The following is a 23,341-nucleotide window of genomic DNA, read 5'->3' on the forward strand; positions in this document are numbered from 1 at the left end:
GACTAGGCAAAGCATCTCATGAAAGTCACAGAGCACAGCAGCACTTCTTAGGCTTGTTTGAGGTATTCTGCACGAAAAGACAGCGGGAGAAGCCCATACGCAGAAATCAAAGTCATCTCTGAACATGTCCCCTCCTTACCTTACACTGTGATCGGTGGTTTGATATTAGTCAATATTTTCTCTCAGATTTCCCCCCTTTACATGAGCAAAGCAGCTATTAATTAAGTGCTATGTTCAGGGGGATTCATTTCCAAAATGAAGGGTTTTAATAACAGGATACTAAACCCAACAGGAAGAAAGTGAGAAAAAGCCCCACACCTGGCAAACATTATAGTAATTTTTCATTTCCTACTAAAGGAATGAATCCTACTCTCTCTTGCCCTGCTTCCTTACTTTGAGTGTATATCCCATGTCCTTCAGCCCCAGCAATGCTCACCTGGAGACTGCAAAAATGCCGCCATTCATCGATCCAAAGCAGGAGAGAGCAACAAGTACTGGTACAGCTAAAGAAAAGTCTCCCATTAGTCGTTCGGCAAAGGTCTGTTAGAGGAGAGAGAAACACACAGAGATTTTTCATGAAACAGGAAAGCAACTTGACTCTATTAACAAATTATTAATAAATATTTTAAGTTTTATTTATACTCCTTTTCTGCATCCCTCATTGAAAGCTGGCCTGTGCATTTGTCACCTCTTATTTTGTGATACCAAGGCTACTGCAGACAAGGTCTCCCACCCATACTCCTGACTGCACATGGAAGATCTCCAGTTGAGGCAATGCTGTGGAGGTGGGATTTAGGCCCTGATTTATGTCAGTTTAGATAACTGTGACTCCAAAAAGAAGACTCAATCTGAATGGATCAAAGGTCTGATTTGCATACTCCACGTTCTTTTCTACAACCTTCATTTTACTCAGTTGGTGCTACCGAGAGGTATAGTCCATCAATTCATGCTTTATTACTGTAGGTTACCAGAGGAGTCTTAATTGGAGTTTGGGGCACCACAAGAGACACACACAATTTTCTTGATGTTTTCAAAATGTTCTTTTTCTAAATCTCCTACAAGCTACAGAATTTGGTCATTTTTTAAATGCCACATCAACAGAAATAGCCATGGGCACTGTCATGACTGGAAATCAAATGGAAATTTTTGTTTCCTTACTGAGAATTAGATATCATAAATATAAAAATCAGTGTCATCACCACAATTCAGGAAGAACAATAGAAGTAGTATTACCAAGGCAGGTTGCCTTGCAACTTGTTCCCAAATAAAGTCCAGTATTCACAGCAAACCCCATCCTAAGTATTTGGGATGCATGTTGCACAGAGACAGCATTACTGCTTCCGGCTACAAAAAATAGTTCAGACCTCCCCCTTCCACAGGTATCTGTGTTATCTGTTTCCCAGGAGTTCAGCCTATAATTTAGCAAAAAATTTTTCACGTATGTACTTGGAAATAAAAATTAAGTTCTATCGGCTTTGTTATATCAGATATATAAATATGGTCTAACATTGCATTACAAATGCTGTGAATGGCCTTAAGTGCAATCCCACTCACCAATTAAAAATCAGACTAATTTCACAAGGATGCTAATATGTTGTGTAAAAAAGAAGCCATAGAAAAGCCTGATTGGATGTGTCCCCCCATTTTTTTCCCCTGGGAAAAAAAAAAAAAAAAAAAAAAAAGAAGAAAAAAAGAAGAATATATCAACAAACACAACTGCAGCAGGGATATAGCTTTGTATTATTCTTCCATAACTTACCACTGCTACAGCTTTTGAAAGCAGCAATTCCCCAGCACTGATTGTAGTGAAATAAGCCACGTTTGTTAACACATAGCCAACTGTGACGATAATCATTGAAATGCATATTGCGAGGGGTATATTTCTGAAATACACAAGGTAGCTCATTATTTTGCAATCTGGTTGCTATTCCCTGAACATGAAACAAATAACATAAGAAGGAGCCACTAATGATGGTGACTGCACATTTGGTGATGCCGAAATATCACAATTAGAAACTACCAGTAAAAATAACACATCTAAACAAAACCATCTCAACAAAGCAAATAGGTTTATAATGAAGAGATGAGAAACCATTTTGAGGGAGGAATCCTTTACAGACGCCAAGAGGTTGTGGTCCCCATGCTTCGCATACAAGAAGGCCCATTTGAGCTGCCTGTCCATATTGGCTTTCAAGCTGAGCCCAACAGGAGTGCAGCAGCTATCAGCAGTGCTTGAACCAGCAATAAGGCAGATGATAGATACTGGTGATGTAGCTCTGCCTACCAGGAGAGCAATCACAGTGGCATCTCCAACACACCTCCTGGCATTCAATAACTTCCCACCTGGAGGTGGTTCAACACTTTCCCCTAGGCACCAAAATGTCTAAAATATGAAATTCTGCCCTTTTGTCCCCTGTGCAATCCTTCCCTCGCACACCTCACTATACCCAAATTATCTCTCCCACTATCCAGGGATACGTAAGGGCAGAATATGACACAGAAATAAGAACAGCACAAATTCATAGTGTAAGCACAGCACATAGTATTGAACATCACAAAACCCCTGACATCTTGGCTAAAAGACAGAACAAAAAACAAATAAATAATAATGCTGAAATTTTATATAGCATGTCCCACCAGTTGGTAAAGCAGAAAAGCAAAATTCTTTCTACTTTAAAGAAGAGGAATAGAGGCACAGTGAATTTGTCTGAAGCCACACTGCAGGCAAATGCTCAAGATAGGAACCAAAACTGTATGCTGAAGTGTTACGCTACTCTCTTTCCAGTTTATATCCTTGCTTGATATCATTGATGTCTGCATCACACCAAGAAGAGACTCAGATCTGAAACTATTGCTTGGTCCTTTAATTCTGAGGCTGAGAGTTGCAGTGGGAAAGACATGGTATGTGCACTCCCTCTGAGGAGAGCTCAGAGCTGCTGCTTCACGGGCACTACTCTCCAGCTATCTGTATTAAGATTGCTTTTGAAGAGATGTGAAGGTTGCTATATTTAGAGAGCTTTGTTGTGAAGGTCACCCTCTCAGGTGGGAGAAAAGAGAGACAGACTGAGGAATTCTAGTGTCCCAGAAGAGACTATGACCACAGCCCTCAAAGGACAGCGTGTTTTGAAAACCAACTCAAAGATACATTCTTTTCTGTTTGAGCTGTGTTTGGTTTGGGTGGTTGTTGGTTTTGGTTTGGTTGTTGGTTTGATTTTGGTTTGTTTTTGTAGGGTTTTTTTGGGTTGGTTGGTTGGTTCATTGGTTGGTTTTGTGTTTTGTTGTGGTTTTTGTTTTGTTTTTTCCTCAAAGAAACACAGTTGGGTCAGAACTTAAGGATCCTCTTCACTACAGGTCCTTATTACTTGAAGAAATCCATTTCATTGGAATAATAGAATAGTTAGGGTTGGAGGGGATGTCTGGAGATCATCCAGTCCAACCCACCTGCTAAAGCAGGTTCACCTAGAGTGTGTCCAGCCAAGTCTTGAACATCTCCAGTGAAGGAAACTCCATAGCCACTCTGGGCAGCCTGTTCCAGTGCTCTGTCACTCTCAAAGTAAAGAAGATTTTCCTCATGTTCAGATGGAACATCCTATGCTTCAGTCTTTGACTGTTGCCCCTCATCCTATCATTGGGCACCTCTGAAAGGAATGCCTGTATGGAGCTGAAAAGAAACTCTAAACCAAGACTAAATACATTAAAAAAGAGGGACAGTATCACTGTCACACATCTTGCCCACCTTAGAAACTATGGTGTCAAATACTGTGATTAACCTAGACACACAGGCTGGCAAGAGGATTATGCTGTATTGCAGCACCAAATCTGGGCAAACACGATGATACTGCATTAACCCACAGCTACTTCAAGCACAAGGAGGAGGGGAGCCAGTCAGCTAGAAGCATAGAATGTTCTGAGTTGGAATGGACCCACAAGGATCACCGAGTTCAGCTCCTGCCTCTGCATCTGACAACCCCACAGTTCACATCATGTGTCTGAGGGTGTTGTCCAGTCTCTTCCTGGATACTGTAAGGCCTGGGGCCCTGACTAACTCCCTAGCTGGTGGGATGTGCTCGTTGATGGAGAAGGCAACAGCAAGGATCAAAGCAAACAGCCCAGAATACAAGTGCTGAAAATACCACAATGTTACTGACGCAAGAAATACTGCAGAACTGTGTGTTGATAATATGCCTGTGCAAAAGACCTTTTTCGTAGTTCAGTTGCCAGATATTTTACAACCAGTATGGTTAAGCTTCTTACCTGACCTGGGTGTAAATTGAGTTCAATTCACCTAGCATCTGATTTAAGGTAGGAATAGGTGGTTTCAAAGCCTCTCAGAACAGAGATTTTAATTATATTTTCTGCCCCACGGATGAATGCTTCACTCACCAAACTATGGGATAAATCAGAATTACTCCAACTTAAAAAAAAATGTTGCCTGCCAAAAATAGCAAATTTGTAATATTTTCACAAATGCCATTTGAATGAATGAAACCACATTGTTAAAATTAGCAAACTATCATTGTCCATTCAAACTCTTACCAAACACCTACTTGCTTTATTAACTTCTAATTTGAATCCTAGTCTAATTTCTTCTAAAAGAAAACGTTGGATCAAAACTAAGGGTGTGGAAAACAAAAATAATAATTAAAAAACAAACAAACAAACAAACAAACACACACAACAAAACATGCTTCCAGATGTGACCATTCTTAGCACTGTGAGTCCTGCCTTGTTATGCTGAAAAGCACTAGCCCCCTTGGAGAGTAATAGATAAAACAAACAAACAAAAAAACCCAAACACAAACCAAACCAAACAACCCACCAAGCTGGAACTAGTCAGCAAGTACTATTCATTAAAAAGCCCACAGATCTTAGCTCATGCCTGGAGCAGCACAAGGGTTGCTGTGGCTTCTGAGCTCCCAAATCCTTGTCTTCTGAGCAAAACAAGTGGCCAGGTTGCACCTCCTTTTGTCTCTCGTCAGGGGCAGCCTTCAGAGGCCTGCCGTACATCTGCACACAGCCTCTCACAGTGCTGCTGATTAGGCGGTGACAGATTTAGACAAAAATGAAAAGCTAGTTTCAAGATTCCAGGGATGAGTAATACAGTATGGTTCATTTCTCACTGACACTTCAGCCCAAATTTACACTTGGTCCTTGAATCATCTGAAAGCACAGACGGATAGGTAGGAACCATATGTAAAAGCACTAAATGAAAGCTTTAATCATGTCTTTTCTATCCATCCAATTTAAGAGGCAGTTCCCAATTTGTAACAGGATACCATTATCAAACTCTCTGCTATGAACTACAGTCACTGCACTGTAATAAAAACCATAATACCACTGGATTACCTCCTTTCCTTGGAGGATCACTGTACCAGTTTTCTTGTGTTTTAGATATTCTCCTAGACTTCCAAATCAGAAAAAAAAAAAAAAAAAAACAACTTAGCTAAGTTCTACTCTCCATTAAATTACCTCTATCAATGCAGATTTCACCTTTCACTTCTGCATCCTATGAATCAAACACAACATGGGGTGTTAACACAATGATAAGTCATGTTTCTGATATAACGCAAATCCACAACTGGCACACAGCTAGCCAAGAGTTTTAGACTACAGGTAGTCAGAAAATTCAAGAAAAAAAATATTTTTCACTCTAAGATTTTGCTTCACCGAAGCTAAAACTTTTGACGGGAAACTTGACCATTTCAGTAGAATACTTCTTAGGAAAAGAGTCTTAGAACAAAGACAGAAAACTCATCCAACCAGCAAAGACCTCAGAATAGCTGATAGCTTAAAAGCCATAGCATCGTGTGTGCTCAGACGTGGGAGACTGTAATATTTTATTTACTTAAAGCAGACCCAGGGCTTGAACTTGCATTGAAGTGACTAGTGGTTACTGTAGGGTAGCGCTTTCCTTTTGCATTTCATCTCAGAGTGAAATCTCAATAGATTTCAAAATCAAGAAAAATTATTTTCAAATCAGCTGTTTTTGTGAGCAGACCTTGAGGTGCTGACATTAGCCTCAAACCTATACAATGATTTGGAATTGTCTCATGCATTACCACGAAGACAATATTTAAGCAGGCTGCTCCTCTGGTACAAAGGCAAGCCACTGCCAGGAAAGACTTTTGTAATATTCATCTCTTCTCCCAGAACTTTGAAGAAAATCAGTATCAAAAGAAAAAAAAAAAAAAAATGAGGAAACCTGAATCAGGAAAATATTGACAACATAATTATAAAGTCTTTATAAAATCAGATGACAGACAATTAGGATGGCTTCTAAGCATCTGATTGTTGTTTACAATTGAGTTGAATGAATCTCCACACATTTTAAGATTTACTCATTCCCAGTTACAATTCAAAGCCAAATCTCTGCAATTGTAATGAAGAATCACAACAGCTTAAACTAAGAGCACATCTACCTTGTTCTTACCAGAAAAAAAAAGTCACTAGTGAGTCTACCATCACAGAGAAACTCAGCATTAGGAATAGAGTTAGTCCATCCTCTGACTATAGAAGGCTGAAATGCATTGCCAAATTGTGCTGTATATGGCTTAGAAGGAAACTTTCTCCTTCTAGGGCCTGTAAAGGACCCCAAAGCCAGGACACAGGGTTCAGTTAATAAGGATATCCACTGGGTTTTGGATTTGACCTTCAGTGTTGCAGAACTATAGGTCTTATAATCTGCTCTGGTACTGCACTACTTCCTAAAAATATTAATATTTTTGAAAGAAAAAACATGGAGCTGACCCAGGGGAAGGCAGGGGGCAATGAGGAGGAGACAAAAAAAGGAGAAAGGAAAACAAACTCAGAGCAAGAACCTGGGGATAAGAAGAACAATGTCAACAAATCAACCAAGGAACGTTCCCAGAAGTCTACAGCTCATATCCCAGTTTAATGACAACTTTTATAACAGCAAACAGTGAGCTCTGAGAGCTGTGACCACTGCAGGCTGTTCTTTCCACAAAACAACAAGCACACAGTCAAATATGCCCCACTGAGTCAGCTGAGTTCGCAAGTATAAAATACATTGTCACCACATCCTTTGTTGTTTAGAAGCCGTGCCAAAATATTTTCCTTGTGTCCATTTTAAATCCAGGTTTTACAAAGGCTCAGGCTGAGTAGACTGCCCTAGGAAAAGCTGTGCCAATGGGACCCAGCCAGGAACATAAGTAAGAAGTTCAAAGAAAATCAATTATTTAATGGTAAAATTAGATGAGATAAACCACATTTTTACTGTGTTATAGGAATTGTAAAATATACTTTGTTACATTTAAATTAAAGGGGAAAAAAAAAAAAAAAAAAAGAAAGAGGAAAAGTCTTAACTCCTTCACATGGTTTCCAGGCAATGATTTGCTTGGTTTCTGTGAACATGACCTGTATATGCTATATTTCCTTAGTTGAAAATTTACCCCCACAGGAGGATCCTTTTCAAAAGTCCCTCTGTGCAATAATTTATTCACCATTTGCAACCTGTTAAGCAATTTTCCAAATGAACTATTTCCAGATTTTGGCATTCTTAAAAAATCTAATCATCCATGCTGCTGTCCATAGGGCCAAAGTTTGGCAGAAGAAGTCAGAAGTGCAAATTTATCCAAATAACCTTATACTGGAAAAAAATAAGCAAATACAATACAGAAAGCAGCAACAGAGCCCTGGAAATTTCGTATTCCCTGGACTTCAGTCCAAGACAAGAAGACGTCCAGGCTTGGCTTAGTAAGTGCCACATTCCAGAGCCCAGCCTACATCTCTCACCGCTCCCAGGTGGTCATTTCGTGAGCTGTAGCAATCCCAAACCCTGGACAGCAAAGCAGGATGTTTTGATACAAACTGACTTATCTCTGGTGCATGTTTTTCATGTGAAAAACAGCCAACAAACCAGCCTGTTACACTGAAGGGATACAATGGTTCTCACTAGGTCAATGTGTGAAAATACACAATCTCACCCGTCTGTTAAGAGAAAAGGAGGATGCAAAACTCAAAAGGAGGCCACCCCCCAGCACAGAATCAAAGCCAGAAACAGAGAGGTAAAAGGGATGGGAATTATTACAGCACATCTCAAATCCACTTATTTGTGAATGTTAACAGGAATGTTAGCAATAACTGATTTCAGCAATGAGCTATTATTATTTTGTCTATCATAGCAAAGGTTCTCCTCAGCAGACCATCGCTTCTCCCCCTTTGTTGCCTCCCAATATGTTCCAGCCCTTATGTTCCAGCCCGGAGCTGCTGTTCGTGGGTTTGCAGCTCAGACACTATTAAGTAATGCAACTTCTCTTCATCTCCTTTTCATTGTGATTTTCCAGGACAGAAATGAATTGGAGAAAAAAAAAAAAAAAAAAAAAAAGACAGCCTAGCTATTAAGCTGTGCTCTCATTTACGCCACCACACAGTCCACGGATGTTATTGCTGGAGCGAGCATTAAAGGCCTTCTTTCTCCATTCCGATGCACTGGTTCTGTACCTCTGACATCAGCGTCGACACAACAGCATGACACTGGGATAACAGAGTGAGGAATCAGGCCACAGTCTGCATTTTAAAACCTTCTCTCCTAGCAGGAGAAGAAAAAGGCTTACGCTGTGTCTGACTACTTGTTTTCTTCCTAGTGTTTGACTTCACTGGTTTGGATTATAATTGGTTACAGTTCATAGAAGGAGTCCACTATGACCAACTGACTTTAAAGGGTCAAACTGCATTAGAAGGTTGCGGGGAAGGGCAGTAGATTTTATTAACTTCTCACATATTTTAAATACCCTTTCCAGCAGGGTTTCCTAAAAGTGAATTAGTGTAAATACTTTCTTGGCTAAAAATTAAGACCTAGAAAGGTACCAATTTCAGAGGGTAACACTGATCCATAACATCTCATTCTAGCCAAACACTCCCAGCTGAAGTCCCAAGCAGAATGAGATCTGTCCACAGCCCTTGAGAGACTAAGGGTAATCATTAGGCTTGCAAGGCAATTTGTTTTATTTTACTAGAGATGTGAACCTGGCTGCAGTCACACCATGTACTGACTCAGGCTGGCTAGCCAGATCTCACCAGAGCACCGTATTCATTTATGTCATGGCCCAAAGTCTTAATTTGTCAAGTCAATGCCTTTTATGAAACACCTCTCTTTGAAGAGTGGAATTGATTCCTCTGAAACTTGGACTACCAGGTAGGGACACTTTTCACATTCCAGCTGGATCCTGAACCTTTTCACGAAGAGCGGACAGCACTCCTGGCATTCCCAAAGAAAACTACGACAACACAGCAGGTATTAAAGATGACAGCTAAATCCACAAAGGACTTTTGATGTTACAGCACTAAATATTAGGCACACTGTCTCTGCTTAACCATGCACATTTCTTGTACAGTAAGCATGTGAGCACTGATAGGAACCAGAAAGTGAGCACAAGAGGCAGCACACATAGCTGCTGGAACAATAAGAAGTGCAAGTAAAATGGGGGCTTAATTTTAAAAAATATCACTTTAAAAGAAGAAATGGAACACAGATTTAAAACATAAGATATATTAATAAATCATCTCATGTCACTTCTCAGTCAACTCTTTGATAAACCATTTCCACACATCCCTCAAGTGCCAGTATCTAACATCTTCCCATTACCTCATTTGCAACCTCATGGCACAAAGTTTATGACTGCTGCCAACAGATGTATAAACAGACTTGGCTTTTATTTTGCACTGTAACTTCACTCCAGGTCACATCCCTCCCAAGGATGTAAAGGTCCCAAGGACCTAAGCTGTCTTTTCTTTCTCATTGTAATAGTCAGGCCCAGCCACCCCTGGGAGCCAGGCTGGCCCTGGGAACTCAGGTGTGCATCAGAGAGCCAGGAAGACTTGAAAAGTCAGCTGTCTGCAAATGTGGTCAGCAGCCAAGCAGGATCTCTAGCAAAGGATCTGCATTTGGTGTTTCAGAACCTGAAACAACAGTGGAGATGCTCAGATGAAGATGCTCACTTATCTAGTGTATTGCAATAAAGGTGTGGTTTGGTTGCATCTGTAATTAAAATAGTATCTGCTGCTCTCTTTCACAAAAGCTTGCCTATTAAAAAGCAGCATAATCTACATTCAGAGAATTCAAATACAAATATATTGTCACTCCTGGGTTTGATGAATGACTTCTATGCTTCTACCTACCATGAGCATTTTTACATTCTCTATTTGTTTCATTTGTGGGAAACTTTCATGTACTCTAGGAAGTTTTTGACCTTTTCCACCAGAGATGGAAAAACTCAGATTTTACTTTTATTGCTTACTAGCTCATGCTCAGCCAGGAGATGAAGGGAGCACCTCTGCTCTTTCACAGGCTCCAGCATTTTATTTTCTTCTGAGGCCTGTTCGCTGGAAGCGTTCACAGCTCTGCCAGTAGGGTAGATTATGGTCAGAAACAATCGTAAATCACAGTGCTTGCTTGGAGGCAGGAAGCTATAACCACAAACCTGACATGGGGCTGTAAAAACAAAAACACCTGCCTGCATCAAACTCGTACATGGAAATGAAGGGGAGTGGGGCAGAGGAGAGACTCAAAGCATTTCCTCCAAGCTGCCTGACTTAGCACAGGATTACAGGCCTAGCTTCCTCTCAACTGCTCTGCACAGACACCCACCTCACTTTCAGACTAAAAATACATGTTAAAAGGGTGTGAAGATGTAATTGTATAGTAGTTTTATTTATTGCAGGAGTCTCTCCTGGGAATTTGAAATTATTCATTCTCTGAGCACCTGATTTATGAACAGGGTCTAATTTCCCTGGGCAAAATCAATTTTCATAGGAAAGACAGAGTCTCCTGAAGTTCCCTGCAGACTCACCAGCAGGCAGAGCTGCCGTCCTGCATGGCCACTGTCCCGTGAAGCACAGAGACAGCAGTCAGCAGAGTGCTGGCAGGAGCCAGGGGGGAATATTTACCAGTATAAATAAGGGAACCTGAGGTGGGAAATGAATGGATCAGGAGTCATAACTGAGAAACCTAAGCCAGCAGCTACCACATACCAATAATGTCACTGCCAGGAAAAGAGATTACAGTGGTTACAAAGAAATCCCACCCAAACCCATGCTGCCTGTCACACCAGCCTTCCCAGACCACTGCAGGCACCCAGGTGTTTGCAGGCAGCAGAGTCAGGGTGGAAGTGAAATGCTGCCTTGATCTGTATGTATTTCTGTTGTCTATATCGAGGACGTATGTTTCTGATTTACGGCAAGGCAAATAGCAAAGAGACATTTTGAGTAATGCAAGGGAGCAGACTGGTGAGGCTGCTATCATTCCCAAAATGAACTGCTCAAGTTCAGAGCCTGGGAACAAGTGGCCAGAATACAAAACAACTTGTTCAGCATCTGCCAAGGGTGCAGGAGGGAAAATCACCCCCTCGGCCCCACATCTGAACTTTTTAGGAGGCATTACTGGATTACTGGCAGCATATTAATGACTCCTTATGGTAACAAGGGAAGACAAGTGCTTAGGTTCACAGAGAGATGGAGGTAGGAGCATGTGTCTCAGTGTGCATGCATAAAAGGAGTCAGATTTCTCATACTTGTTAAATTCCTTGAAATTTAATTTTGAGCAGGAGAGTTTCCACAATGCCAAGGATCATAAAGGAACAATTTGCTGCTGTATGTTACCATTGATATTTCAGCATGAATGGAAATTGCACCATTTGGTGATGAAAAGAGCAGCTACTTGTTACAAAGAGCACCATGGAAACTAAAATATCATTTTCCAAGAAAGGGTCCTCTTCTGAAGGAATTCAAAATGAGAAAAATGGTAACTGTGGGTGCCTTGAAACACTGGCATTTTAACAGATATGAAAGGGTTGAAACAAAATTAAAAGGAGATGTCTTAACAATACTGCACTGCCATGAAGGGGGCTGTCCAGCAGATAAATAATTTTCTCTGCAGAAAGCAAGAAGTGAGGCTCTTGCTAAGGGCAGCCTGGCTACTGATGTGGGACAGGCCATAGAGCACACTGAAATAACAATAAGAAACAATTGAGTTCTGACAGAAGAGAAATCCAGAAAGCTCCAAGTGTGAGCTGATATATGCCTTCGCAGTGTGCAGTAACTGGTGGTGCCTGAATGGAGTTCAAATGGGAATATCAGCTTTTTCTATTTTATTATCTCTACTGTTTTGAAAAAAAAGAAACACCAGTAAGCTGAAATATTTTCTCACTAAAACTTCCAAATAATTAAACTACAATCACATGCAGAGGGGATTTTTTTTTTTTAATAATAAAAAGTGATAAAGTGGTGTCATGAAGAGAAATATTAAAAAAAATTCAAAATCTCTGGTAAGGCTGGATTTTCATTTTTCTGTGTCCAATCTGAGAAATTTTAAATGTAAGCCTTAGAGAGTTAGTGCTGAAACCTTTCTATAAATCAAGTTCCTTCAAGGTATTTCAGATTGGATAGTGGTACGAGGTAGAAAGAATTATTCATCTTTTGCAATTATTTCGGACAGGATGGTCAATGAGACATAGGATTTTAAGACTGACTCATCTTTGCCATTGCACATTGTACAGTGTACCATCTGCAGTACTCTTTTATGCTAAAACCAGAGTGATAATGATGGTTTACACAGAACTTACTGCACAGTCTCTTATTCTAACATTTAACAATGCCATCAAAAGCCTTACACCCTGGCACTCCATCGCACACTGTCCAGTACCAGCCACCCTGGCACTTGCCCCTCAACATAAGCCTAGAGAAAACACCAATTCTGTGGAAAAGGACAAATTTATGTACTAGCTCATCAAAAGTGCTTACAAGGCCTGTTCTAGTAACCAAAGTAAACACAAAGCAGATGGCAGGATTTGAGCCACTGCAGGGGAAATTATTTTCTTAGGAGAAGAGAAAATATGTAACTTATCATGGTCCAGGGGTAGCTGCTCTAGGGCAGCATCTTGACTCTGATAACAGTCAATGTTGTGCCCAGAGGGCCCACAGTTGGGACCTACTTGTGTCTGGGATAGCCTGTGCCTAAGAAGGAGTCTCTTTGTGGCCTTCACAAGCACCAAGCAAGAATGCTAAAGTGTTTCAACTTATTTTTCACATCTGTAGAAATATTTTATCCTTAGACCCACAAGAAGCTCATCCCTTAATGAAGTTTTGCCTAAGGAAAAGAAATTTTATGGTCTTGCGTGTTCTTTGTAGATAAATCTTTACTTTTATCTGGTTTTGCCTAGCAGCCGTTTTTGGTTTTTTTTCCCTGTAATAAATAGATATTAAAAAATCAAAATGTCTGTCATTCCTTCACTGTAAAATGAATCTCATTCTTCATTCTCAAAAATGGCCTCACACGGAAGTTAAACCTCTTGTCACACTACAGTGCTCCTATTTCTCTATCTATTCTCATCATCTATGGAGGAGGTCTCTTTATTGCTGTTAGATCTTTTCAAATGATGATATCAAAACTACCCTTCTAAGGGACATTTCATTCCATCACACTTCAAAAAATTAAATACCTTTGTTATTCTATAATCCCTTTTTTTTGTGATGAACAAAACATAATGACAAGGTGAAGATGCAAATAACAGTACTTGCTCAACAAGTTTTACAAGTGAATGAGGATTGACATAATAGACCACAGCAGTGCAACTTGTAAAATGCAGATTATTCACTTCACAGCTCCTCTGGAGCCATTGTAATCTTATACAAATCCTCTTAGTTTACAGTTCATGGACATAGGCTGTACTGTAATTTAAATGATTGAAAACCCTTATGGGCTGTTAGTCAACAATATTCTTTCCTTAAATAAAATATCACTGTCACTGCGTATTTAAAATTCCAACACACAGCCAAATATCAAAGTATACACTACACTGTAATGATCCACTTCCAGAACACTGGTAAACCCATAAGCACACACATAAAATAGCTATCATGTAGGGAAGGGGTGTGTAGGGGATTATGAATCTGAACACTCACTGGATGAGAATAGCCTATAGCCTCCTTTGATGGAAATTCTGTGATCACACAGAAAGGGATATGCTCATCTACAGGAAAGATACACAAAGCCAAATTGTCTTGTTTAGAGACAACTATTACATATCTTAAATACAAGTCTGCAATTTCACTACTTATTGAAGATGAACATTCAAATAAAACAACCCCATTGAATGTCTCATCCAAAAAGACAGTGTGAAAGTTGAATAATTTATTCTACTAGCTGAGACAAGTGGAATACATCTCTTTTCTTGTGTATGACAATACATTGCTATTGATATTTTGACCACGCTGTTCTAAAGGATAAATACCTTTAGTAACTCAGCACATGATAATAACTGTTTGTGCAGTTATAAAACTCCAATCTGATGCATATAAGTACAATAAAGAACATCAAGTCCCTTTCTTTATTTGCATTTTATTCTCCCATTTCTCTGTCATTTAACTGCCAGTGTAAGCCTCCACAAGTTTTAGATGGTGCTCTAGTAAAAGGTTGCTGTTAATGTCACGCAAGATGTTGCTCCCAGTTCTGGTATAACACCATGCTCACATAATGGTGGCTTAGCACTCTGCACTTCGTCATTTTTGAGGTTCAGCATTAAAGGGAAAAGGAAAGAAAAGGGGCACAAAGAGGCTCTAGATCTTTTGCAACCAAGAAAGGATGCTCCACAGTATGAATCAGAACATCAAACTGTGAGTTAAACAGGCAGTCTCTGTCATGTGTAACTACCCACAGCTAGCGGGTGTTGGCTTGCTTTTGCAATTCACAGGAAAAATAGCTGTGAAACTCCCTTATTTTTCTACAAACAGTATGTGACCTACAGTGACAGCACCCATGAACAAAGACTTATCTGCACCTATGCAATTTTGTAAGGACTTTCTTGGTTTCTTCTGCAGTTTGCAGTGAGATTTCCATGCTATTTGGAATTTAAATCTCAGACCAAAACATTAAGGTGAGTGCTCAGAATCACCGCCCCTCTGGCTAATGCCCAAGCATTGGTAAATAAGAGAATAAAAGCACCAACGTCAGAGGAAACCAGGATCCTGTTTTGAAGTGTGAAGGGGAAAACCCACGAGAGCTTTACCTACACTGCAGAGCAGTATGAACACCAAAAGTAGCATAAAACATGCACAATTTCTTTCTAGATGTGAAGGGTACCCTGACAGCAGTGAAGGCTGGTGGGCTTGGCCACCCCAGGTGCGTCCTGCAGATGATTGGTGCCATGCCAGCACCAAGGCTGAAGTTGGCATCACCTCACCACACCCTCATTTCACAAAGAGTACATCACCCCCAGGGCCCAAGGTGATAAACGTAGAGGTCTCTGGGGAGTTGCAGGGATTGTACTGCTTATCAAAAAGCACATTTCACACATTCTGTTACCTTGCCCAGCTGTTAGCAATTATCAGTACAATCAGGGTTTTCATGCATTGCATTAGCATACAAAGAGACAATACATCACAGTTAAATGAAAAACTGGTTTGAGAACCAGTAATTCTTACGCAGAGAAAACGTTCATTGATTTGGCCCAGTACGTTTGGCATGAAGGACTTGGTGCTGTGGCTGATGCTGTAAGTGTATAGACACAGCTTTGTGTGATTCCTACTTGGACGATTTTTTTTTTTTCTCCACTTGCCTATAACTGATCTGGTGACTTTACTCACTTTTCTCTCTACCATCAATGCACTGCTGTCTCACCTCTTTGTCAGTAAATTGAGTCAGGCCACCTGCTTGTGAACCAGCAGAAAAGAACTAAAATGTAAAACACAGTACATTTTACAGCTCTGGAGCTTTGGCAGTACATCAGTCTCACAAGACATTTTTTTATTCCTGCAATTTATTCTGCTGAGCAGCTCAGAGTTCCCATAAAGAGGATACTGTCACCCTTCCATACTGGTAGTGCTATGTCCCTCGGTGGAAGAGACATAGATGTTAAAATAGGCTCACCTATATTTTGGGTGCTGAAGTGGTGAAAATGAAGAATAACGCAGGGTAGTGGAAACTTAGAAGGTTACATTGCTTTGTTGTTACACTACATTAGCCTGCTGCTAAAGCAGATTAGGATTTTGCCAACTACCCAGGGAGACTGTGAGTGAACGTTTGTTTTACTTCCTTAGCAAGGCTGATTCATAGTAACAATGATTCACATAACAAACAAAAAAGAAAAGAAAAAAAAAAAAAAAACAAAGCAAACACAACTTGCACTCAGCAGGTTATCACATCAGAGAGCAAACTGAGCCACAAGAGCTTGAAACAAGCAACCTGCTCTGTAGGGGTGTGATGCTGCACAACGCAAACACCACAGCCACCACAGAGATCAGCCAGGTCAGCCACTATCCCAGGCCGAAGACAGCACTCACACTTATCACATCCTTACCCCTCGGAGCCACCACAGCTTTGTGAAACTCTCAGGGTCAGAGGTGCTGCAAGTCTCTGTGACAGCCAGCCAGCTCCTGCAGACCTGCGGGGTTTTCAGCACTCCAGCAGGGTGTGGAGGAGGAGGAGGGAGGGCAGGAAGCTCCAGCTGAGCTCCCTGAACTTTGCTTCCTCAGAAGAGGTGCCATGGGCTTGGCAGAGGATAAGAAACTTGGCTGAGGTTTTACCTCTTAAGTGTCCACTTCCATGTAGATGTTTGTCTCTTCTATGTACACTCTGAGCAATAACCCTGTACTTAGTTTATGACACCTTACATCATCAGCATTACATGGACAAGGATAGTCACTTGTTAAAACCAAAAGCTGAAATAGCCTTGTGCTCTGCAGAAGAGATTAGCCCAGACCCCCTTTCTCTACTACATTAGGACCAGAAAAAGACTGTGCACCATGGCAGCCCACATGCCTGCTCATCCCTCCCTCCTGCTAGTGGTCCCACAGGAACCTCTCTCCTCTAGCAGAGATCTCTCCTTCCATGGGAGCCTGCCCCAGCGATGCGGCTGCAGAACTACAAATGTTCTTCAAAAAGTTTCAAGTGCTTCCAGAATTCTGAGAGATCTCATTCAGTCATTTTCATTTCAAGTTGGGACTTTTATCTTAAACCCCGAGTTGATGTAAACAGAAACACACATATCAAAGCAATGGCTTCTGAAGTATTTCCTTAATGTGGGCAGGGGCTTAGCACAGAGATCAGCAGGCAGGCAGTCTGCCCTCCTGTCCTGCCTTACTTTGCTCCTCCTAACAGCATGTACAGGAACTGAACCACTACCAGCCATATGTCAGTGGGGCATTATGGCCTCTACCTTTGCAATTTATCTTTTCCTCTCTCTTTTTCCCTCCATCCTCCAGCTACATTTGCGAACATCTTTGATTTTTCAGATAGCTGACTACCTTCCTGATTTCTGTGCTAGCATCTTTGCAATATCGCTATTACATTCTTGAGATATAAAAGGAATCAGAATCAGCTTCTACAGCAGATAATTAGGAGAAAAATAATAGTAATAGCCCTATTAATTTCAATATACATATCCAGAACTAAAGCCAAGCCCAGCAATACTGATCTAACGCTGCCTCTGCAGCATCTGTTTCTGTGCTTCCATTTTTTCACTCTTCCTTAAACACCCATTCCAGGCATGTGCTATAAGGTAACTTTGAATGTATGAAATAATAAATCATACTAAAAAAACTTAAACAGAACAAGCAGATAGTGTGCCCTCAAAGCTTAGGTATGAAATCTGCATTTCCTCATCCTGAATATTTCCATAGCCATCAGCTCCACTTTTGTGTAAGAGCATTTTATGCAAGGAATATAAATGTTAGAATAAGTAATTATACAAGTGACCTTGCCTTTCTTCATTTGATAGTGAATTATTAGCCTCCTCAATTGTAATTTTATGAGACATCCTTATTGTCTTAATTAATGATCAAGGTACATCTTTGAAATCTTTACAGACGGTATAGATTATATCAGTCTCTTTTCTAATTTACACATATTGACTGGCAAATCAGTTCAAACCCTGTCACAGGTAGGTCTTCACTGCAGTCAATTTCTAAACAGAACAACACTTGGGGTTTTTTCACATGATTAAAATAGAAAGACAATGAAGTAGAAGCAGGAAATAAAAAGACTGGAAGTTAGCTGAACCAATTCAAAGCTAAATTTATGTTTAGAAAGCAGTTTCCAATGACAAAGATACCAGTGACTGCAAACTGCACCCAAAAATCCTCTCTCTCTCTCTCTCTCTCTCATGGTGTTGGATTTGCACCACAGGAGAGGACAAAAAAAGAAACTGCACAAGGGAAAAAGGGAAAGAAATATCAACATTTTTTTGGAAGTGTGTAATGCACACATTCCTGGACACCATAAATTGTGATAGTATCCATTAGGTGAGTCCCCAGTTACATGCTTAAGGAAAACATGCAGCCCCTGGGCAAGCATGATGCACATACAGCAGCCACCTCTGACTGTCTGCAGGGGTAGGAGGAGTGCCCAGTGAAACCTGCAGCCTTTTTGCTGTCCCTGCTGTTGAAGCCTTTACTCTCAGTGATCCCTATTCCAGATGACAGGTGAATTCATGCTGTGAGTCATCTTCCCAGCCCCTTCACTGTCTGCAAAGATCGCTCCAGTGAACTCAAAGCAATGTAAAGACACAGAGTGCACGTGTCAAAGACAAGGCAGGGAATTCGAGTCTGCACAGTGGCTTTCTGCACGCTTGCTTTGGGTCACTCCAGACTCAAACTGAACACTGTATTTTCCGGGTGTGTTTTCAGTTTCCTCTCTCTTACAACACAGCACCACTGTTGATATGGACCCATTGATCCCAGAAGGCAAGGAAAACCTAGGTGTCATAAGAGGATTTTGTGTAGAATAGGGAAAATAAGAATTAAAGGACTGAATCCACATCCTTAGTGATATTATGTATGGTAGTCAGTGTGCTGGAGCTCTCAAAAATTGCAAGGCCAAAGATATGTTTGCACTGCAAGAGTACAGGGTAATTTACGTTATCAAATCTATACATCTAGTTCAATGTAATTGGAGTTAAGAAAAAAAAAAAAAAAAAAGAATGCAACTACTTGGATTTTCATGTGGGTTACCGAATTTCAATTCCATCCTGAACTTTTCCCTGTTGTAACTCAAGCTGCTAACGTAGTTAAAATCAGTTTCCTTTGTTTAATCCAGCTAGCTGGAAATGTTTTGTGGATTCAGTGACCCTCACCAAATCCTCTCACCAACAGGTCCCATGTATGGCTCACCAGCAAGTTGCAGCCCTTCAAATGTTTGCATGCCTCACATGTAGCTTGCTTAATTGCATCCATGCTTGACAGAATCAACAGATTGTCAAGGTTAGGGCATTTGCAGCATGTCTCAGAGGGAGCGGGATGGAGAAGGGAGGGAGCAGGAGAAGCTGGAGCCAGAACTCAGCTGAACCTACTACAGTATCTGCTGCTCCAGCATGTGACTAGAAAAATTCCACTCACTGAGCTGCAGGACAGTGCAGCAGCAAAAGCAATGTGTCCTGAAGGAAGCCTGGTGACTTTTTATGAAAGCACATTATTCCTTATTGATTTCCTGGCATCCCCATTAGGAAGCGTTGAGAAAACAAAACAAAAAATCTGACTGCAACACTACTATGTCTAAGCTGAGATTGTAGCTGGCCAAAGTCTATTTTCAATATTTCTCCACCTGGTTTTGAATCCAAGCTGCCCCAAACTATCAGCAAAAGTCAGCTGAGATCAGGTGCAAAATTTAGTAATAATTACTCCTTCCTACCAGCAAGTTGTATTTATGAAGCGTATCATGTCACAGCTAATGACTGCATTGCCTCGTACCTAATATTTTGTCAAGCATTTCTCAGCCTGATGTTGTACCTGTTGCCTTCAAGTAACAGTTTGGGAAACCCCTGTGTCCCAAAACACAGGTCAATTGAAGTCTCCCAAAGTAGATATTTTAGTGAAAAAAAAAAAAAAAAAAAAAAAAAAGATAATAAGTAAAAGAAAAGCAACTTGGAACATTTGGATCCAACTCATAAGAGAATTCTCAGTTTGCAGCAAGAGAAGCAGCAGCATCCTTTAATTAAAACATTTTTTTTTTTTTTTTTAGGGAAGTGCAAAAAATTAGTTCCCAGATTGAGATTTCAAAAATCTGAACACACCAAAAAACATGCATCCAAGACTGAAATACATAGTTTCAGAAATGAATTATCAGTCATTTATAAAAAACTATAATGAATGAGTTGACGGTGTGAGGCAAGCAAGCAGTAAGTAGTTAATAAGGTTAATGAGAGAGCAAAAATAAAGGAAAGCTCATTTTATTGACGACAGTTTCATGCTGGTGAACCAGCTCTCCCGCTACGAGCTATTAATAGTCTTTTTTTGTCCCTCTCAAACACACAAATACTACTGAATTACATTCTTAATTAAATACTTTTTTGTAAAATTTACAAACAGCAGAACCCATGCTCAGTTTTGTTTAAGTATATTTGATCTAGTAAATTATTTTCTTTAGTTGTCAGATTCAGCTGCCTATCAAGGGATTTTATAGTTCTGAAGACATGATTGTGATTCTGTCACTTTATCCCTCACACAGGACACAGTTAAACTGTGGAAAGCAATGTTAGGTTCACCAGTGGCTGAACACCTCATCATCTGATATGCTTAACAGATAACTGGGGGAATTTAGGTAGCCTGTTATGCTGTTAGATACAGCAAAATGTAGAAAAGAATAAGATTTCTATTAAAATGGCACATAAAAATGAGGGGGGAGTAACTAGAACATGCTCATTCTATGATGGCAAATAGGTACTCATATAGAAAAATAACCCAAGACACAAACAATATATTGAAGAAAAAATGCAAATGCTCACTTAAATGACCTGATTTTCCCTTTAAGGTAATCTGATGAATTCACATGAGCAAACAGGCTTTGCAAAATATTTGAAAGGTTAACATTTGTCTCTTTTGATTATCTTCACATAATGTATCACAATGTAATCCTATAATTTGGCACTGTAGCCTGACACAAAGAAAATGAATTGGAGTCAAATGTATCTTTTACAAGTAAGTGGAACAGAGTAACACCAGAAAGATTTCAGACTCCTGTACTGAAGCTGTTCTGCCCATCTCTAGGCAGGATACCTGCATCCAGTGTCAGAGACTTAAAAGGGAGGAACTGTATTTATGCCCAGCTACTTCATTAGAAAGGCTTGTCCAAAGTTTATTTGGAAATATTATATATATATATATATATATATGAAATAAAATATATTCATCAGTGACTCGGATGAGGGAATAGAGCGCACTGTCAGCAAGTTTGCTGATGACACCAAGCTGGGAGGAGTGGCTGACATGCCAGAAGGCTGTGCTGGCATCCAGAGACCCGGACATGCTGGAGAGCTGGGCGAGGAAAAATTTAATGAAAGGGCAAGTGTAGAGTCTTACATCTGGGCAACAAGAACCTCAGGTTCCAGTATAAGTTGGTGAACGACCTGTTGGAGAGCAGTGTAGGGGAAAGGGACCTGAGGGTCCTGGTGGACAGCAGGATGACCATGACCCAGCACTGGGCCCTTGTGGCCAGAAAGGCCAATGGCATCCTGGGGTGTATTAGAAGGTCTGTGGTTAGTAGGTCAGAGAGGTTCTCCTGTCCCTCTACTCTGCTCTGGTGAGACCACATCTGGAATATTGTGTCCAGTTCTGGGCCCCTCAGTTCAAGAAGGACAGGGAACTGCTGGAGAGAGTCCAGCACAGGACAATGAAGGTGATTAAGAGAGTGGAGCATCTCCTTTATGAGGAAAGACTGAGGGAGCTGGGTCTCTTCAGCTTGGAGAAGGCGAGACTGAGGGTTTACTCATTAATGTTTATAAATATGTACAGGGTGAGTGTCAGGAGGATGGAGCCAGGCTCTTCTCAGTGACAACCAATGATAAGACAAGGGGCAATGGGTTCAAAGTGGAACACAGGAGATTCCACTTAAAAATGAGAAGAAACTTGCTCACAGTGAGGGTGACAGAACACTGGAACAGGCTGCCCAGGGAGGTTGTGGAGTCTCCTTCGCTGAAGACATTAATAAACCCGCCTGGACACATTCCTGAGTAACCTCACCTAGGTGTTCCTGCTTCAGCGGGGGATTGAACCTAACAGTCTGTGATTCTGTGAAATAAGATTGCATCCCCATTGGGAACACCTCCAGGTGCTAGTTACTCGCAGGTTTGTGTAGGGACCTCCACAGGCTTCCCTGTTCCATGGACACCATATGAGCCTTTACGGAAGTGGGACCTGAAGAAGCCACACCCAGTGTTAAATAAATCTGCTAAAGCCTTCAGTTCAAGGAACGGGCAACTTAGATTTTTAAATAAAAATAAACTTTTTCTGGTTCCTCATAGCCCATGGCTTACTCCCAACCTTGAAAGGACATAAATACTCCAAAAATGAAGCCAAGAGGTCATACCTCCCTGCTCCATAAAGTAGACAGAGCAAAGAAGAGGAGGAGAGAAAGGAAGGAAACAGGTGGAGAAAAGATTAAGTAACCCACCCTCCATTGTCACAGCAGGTTTGTGCCTGAGCTAGATCTCCTGGGTTGTAGTTCAGTGCTTCAACTACATCATCTGTCTTTCCAGAATAAAAAACAGTGATGAGATGTGTTTGAAATGATAGACAGCATAGCTATAGGGAGATAAATTTCTGACTTTATTCATTTTCTGGTCCCTAAGATAATCAATATCTATTTTAATATTCCTCTTCAGAGAAGACCTTGTCATTAAATTATAAGATAATAAAAATGAACAAAGAGGCAGAGAGGCAGAAATGGCAAAGGCTTGAATCCTCAACACTAAAAATATTTTTTCGTTGTTATGATTACTAGGAATAAGTAGTCATGGTCTAGATTGGTAGTGAGTAACTGTGCAATTCAAGTTTCTGATTGATTTTGGAAATGGGAGTGCATCCTAATGCAAAGTGCCAAAAATCAGACGGGTACAAACAAGTAGGGAGCTGGAAGAGTTTCAGTGCCTTAGCTGTCATTCCCCTCCCCTCCATCTGCGTCTCTATGATGCTTAGACACCCTGAAAAACCCTCTAATACCACATTTCTCTTATTCCTCACAGATGCAAAATGTGACTTAAAACTATAATTAATACAAATGAGTGGTACATATTAAATTAATTAGACATGACACTCACATTATTTAAACCAAATATAGGAACAGATTATATCAAACTTTTTGGTACCCTGATTTTACAAAATGTCTGATGGCATCAAGCTGTGGTGTCTTGTTATGCACCTACTGCTTCTTAGCTCCTTAGAAAAGTAGGAATAAATGAAGTGAGAAGAACACTGGAAAAATCTAATAGACAAACTGACTAATCTCAGACCCCAAGGTCAAAGCAAAGCAATTCATTTCTTGGCTTTTCAACTACACAAGACATGATTTATCAATCTGAGACCAGGCTTATAAACACTATACATCTCAATAATATGTTCT

The 23,341-nt window shown here is 40.5% G+C and overlaps 1 protein-coding gene across 1 annotated transcript in view; it reads right to left on the minus strand.

Moving 5' to 3' along the window:
- The window catches only part of SLC7A11 (solute carrier family 7 member 11), a gene marked incomplete at both ends in the record, with an annotated part of 60,978 nt that overhangs the window by 10,217 nt on the left and 27,420 nt on the right, over nucleotides 1-23,341 (minus strand). The window contains 2 exons of the mRNA XM_082051016.1: nucleotides 437-540; nucleotides 1,760-1,883. Coding sequence (XP_081907142.1) covers nucleotides 437-540; nucleotides 1,760-1,883 — 228 coding nt within the window. The remainder of the gene's footprint in view (nucleotides 1-436; nucleotides 541-1,759; nucleotides 1,884-23,341) is intronic.

Source organism: Streptopelia decaocto (assembly GCF_964273445.1).
Source record: "Streptopelia decaocto genome assembly, chromosome: 4".
NCBI classification, from domain to species: domain Eukaryota; kingdom Metazoa; phylum Chordata; class Aves; order Columbiformes; family Columbidae; genus Streptopelia; species Streptopelia decaocto.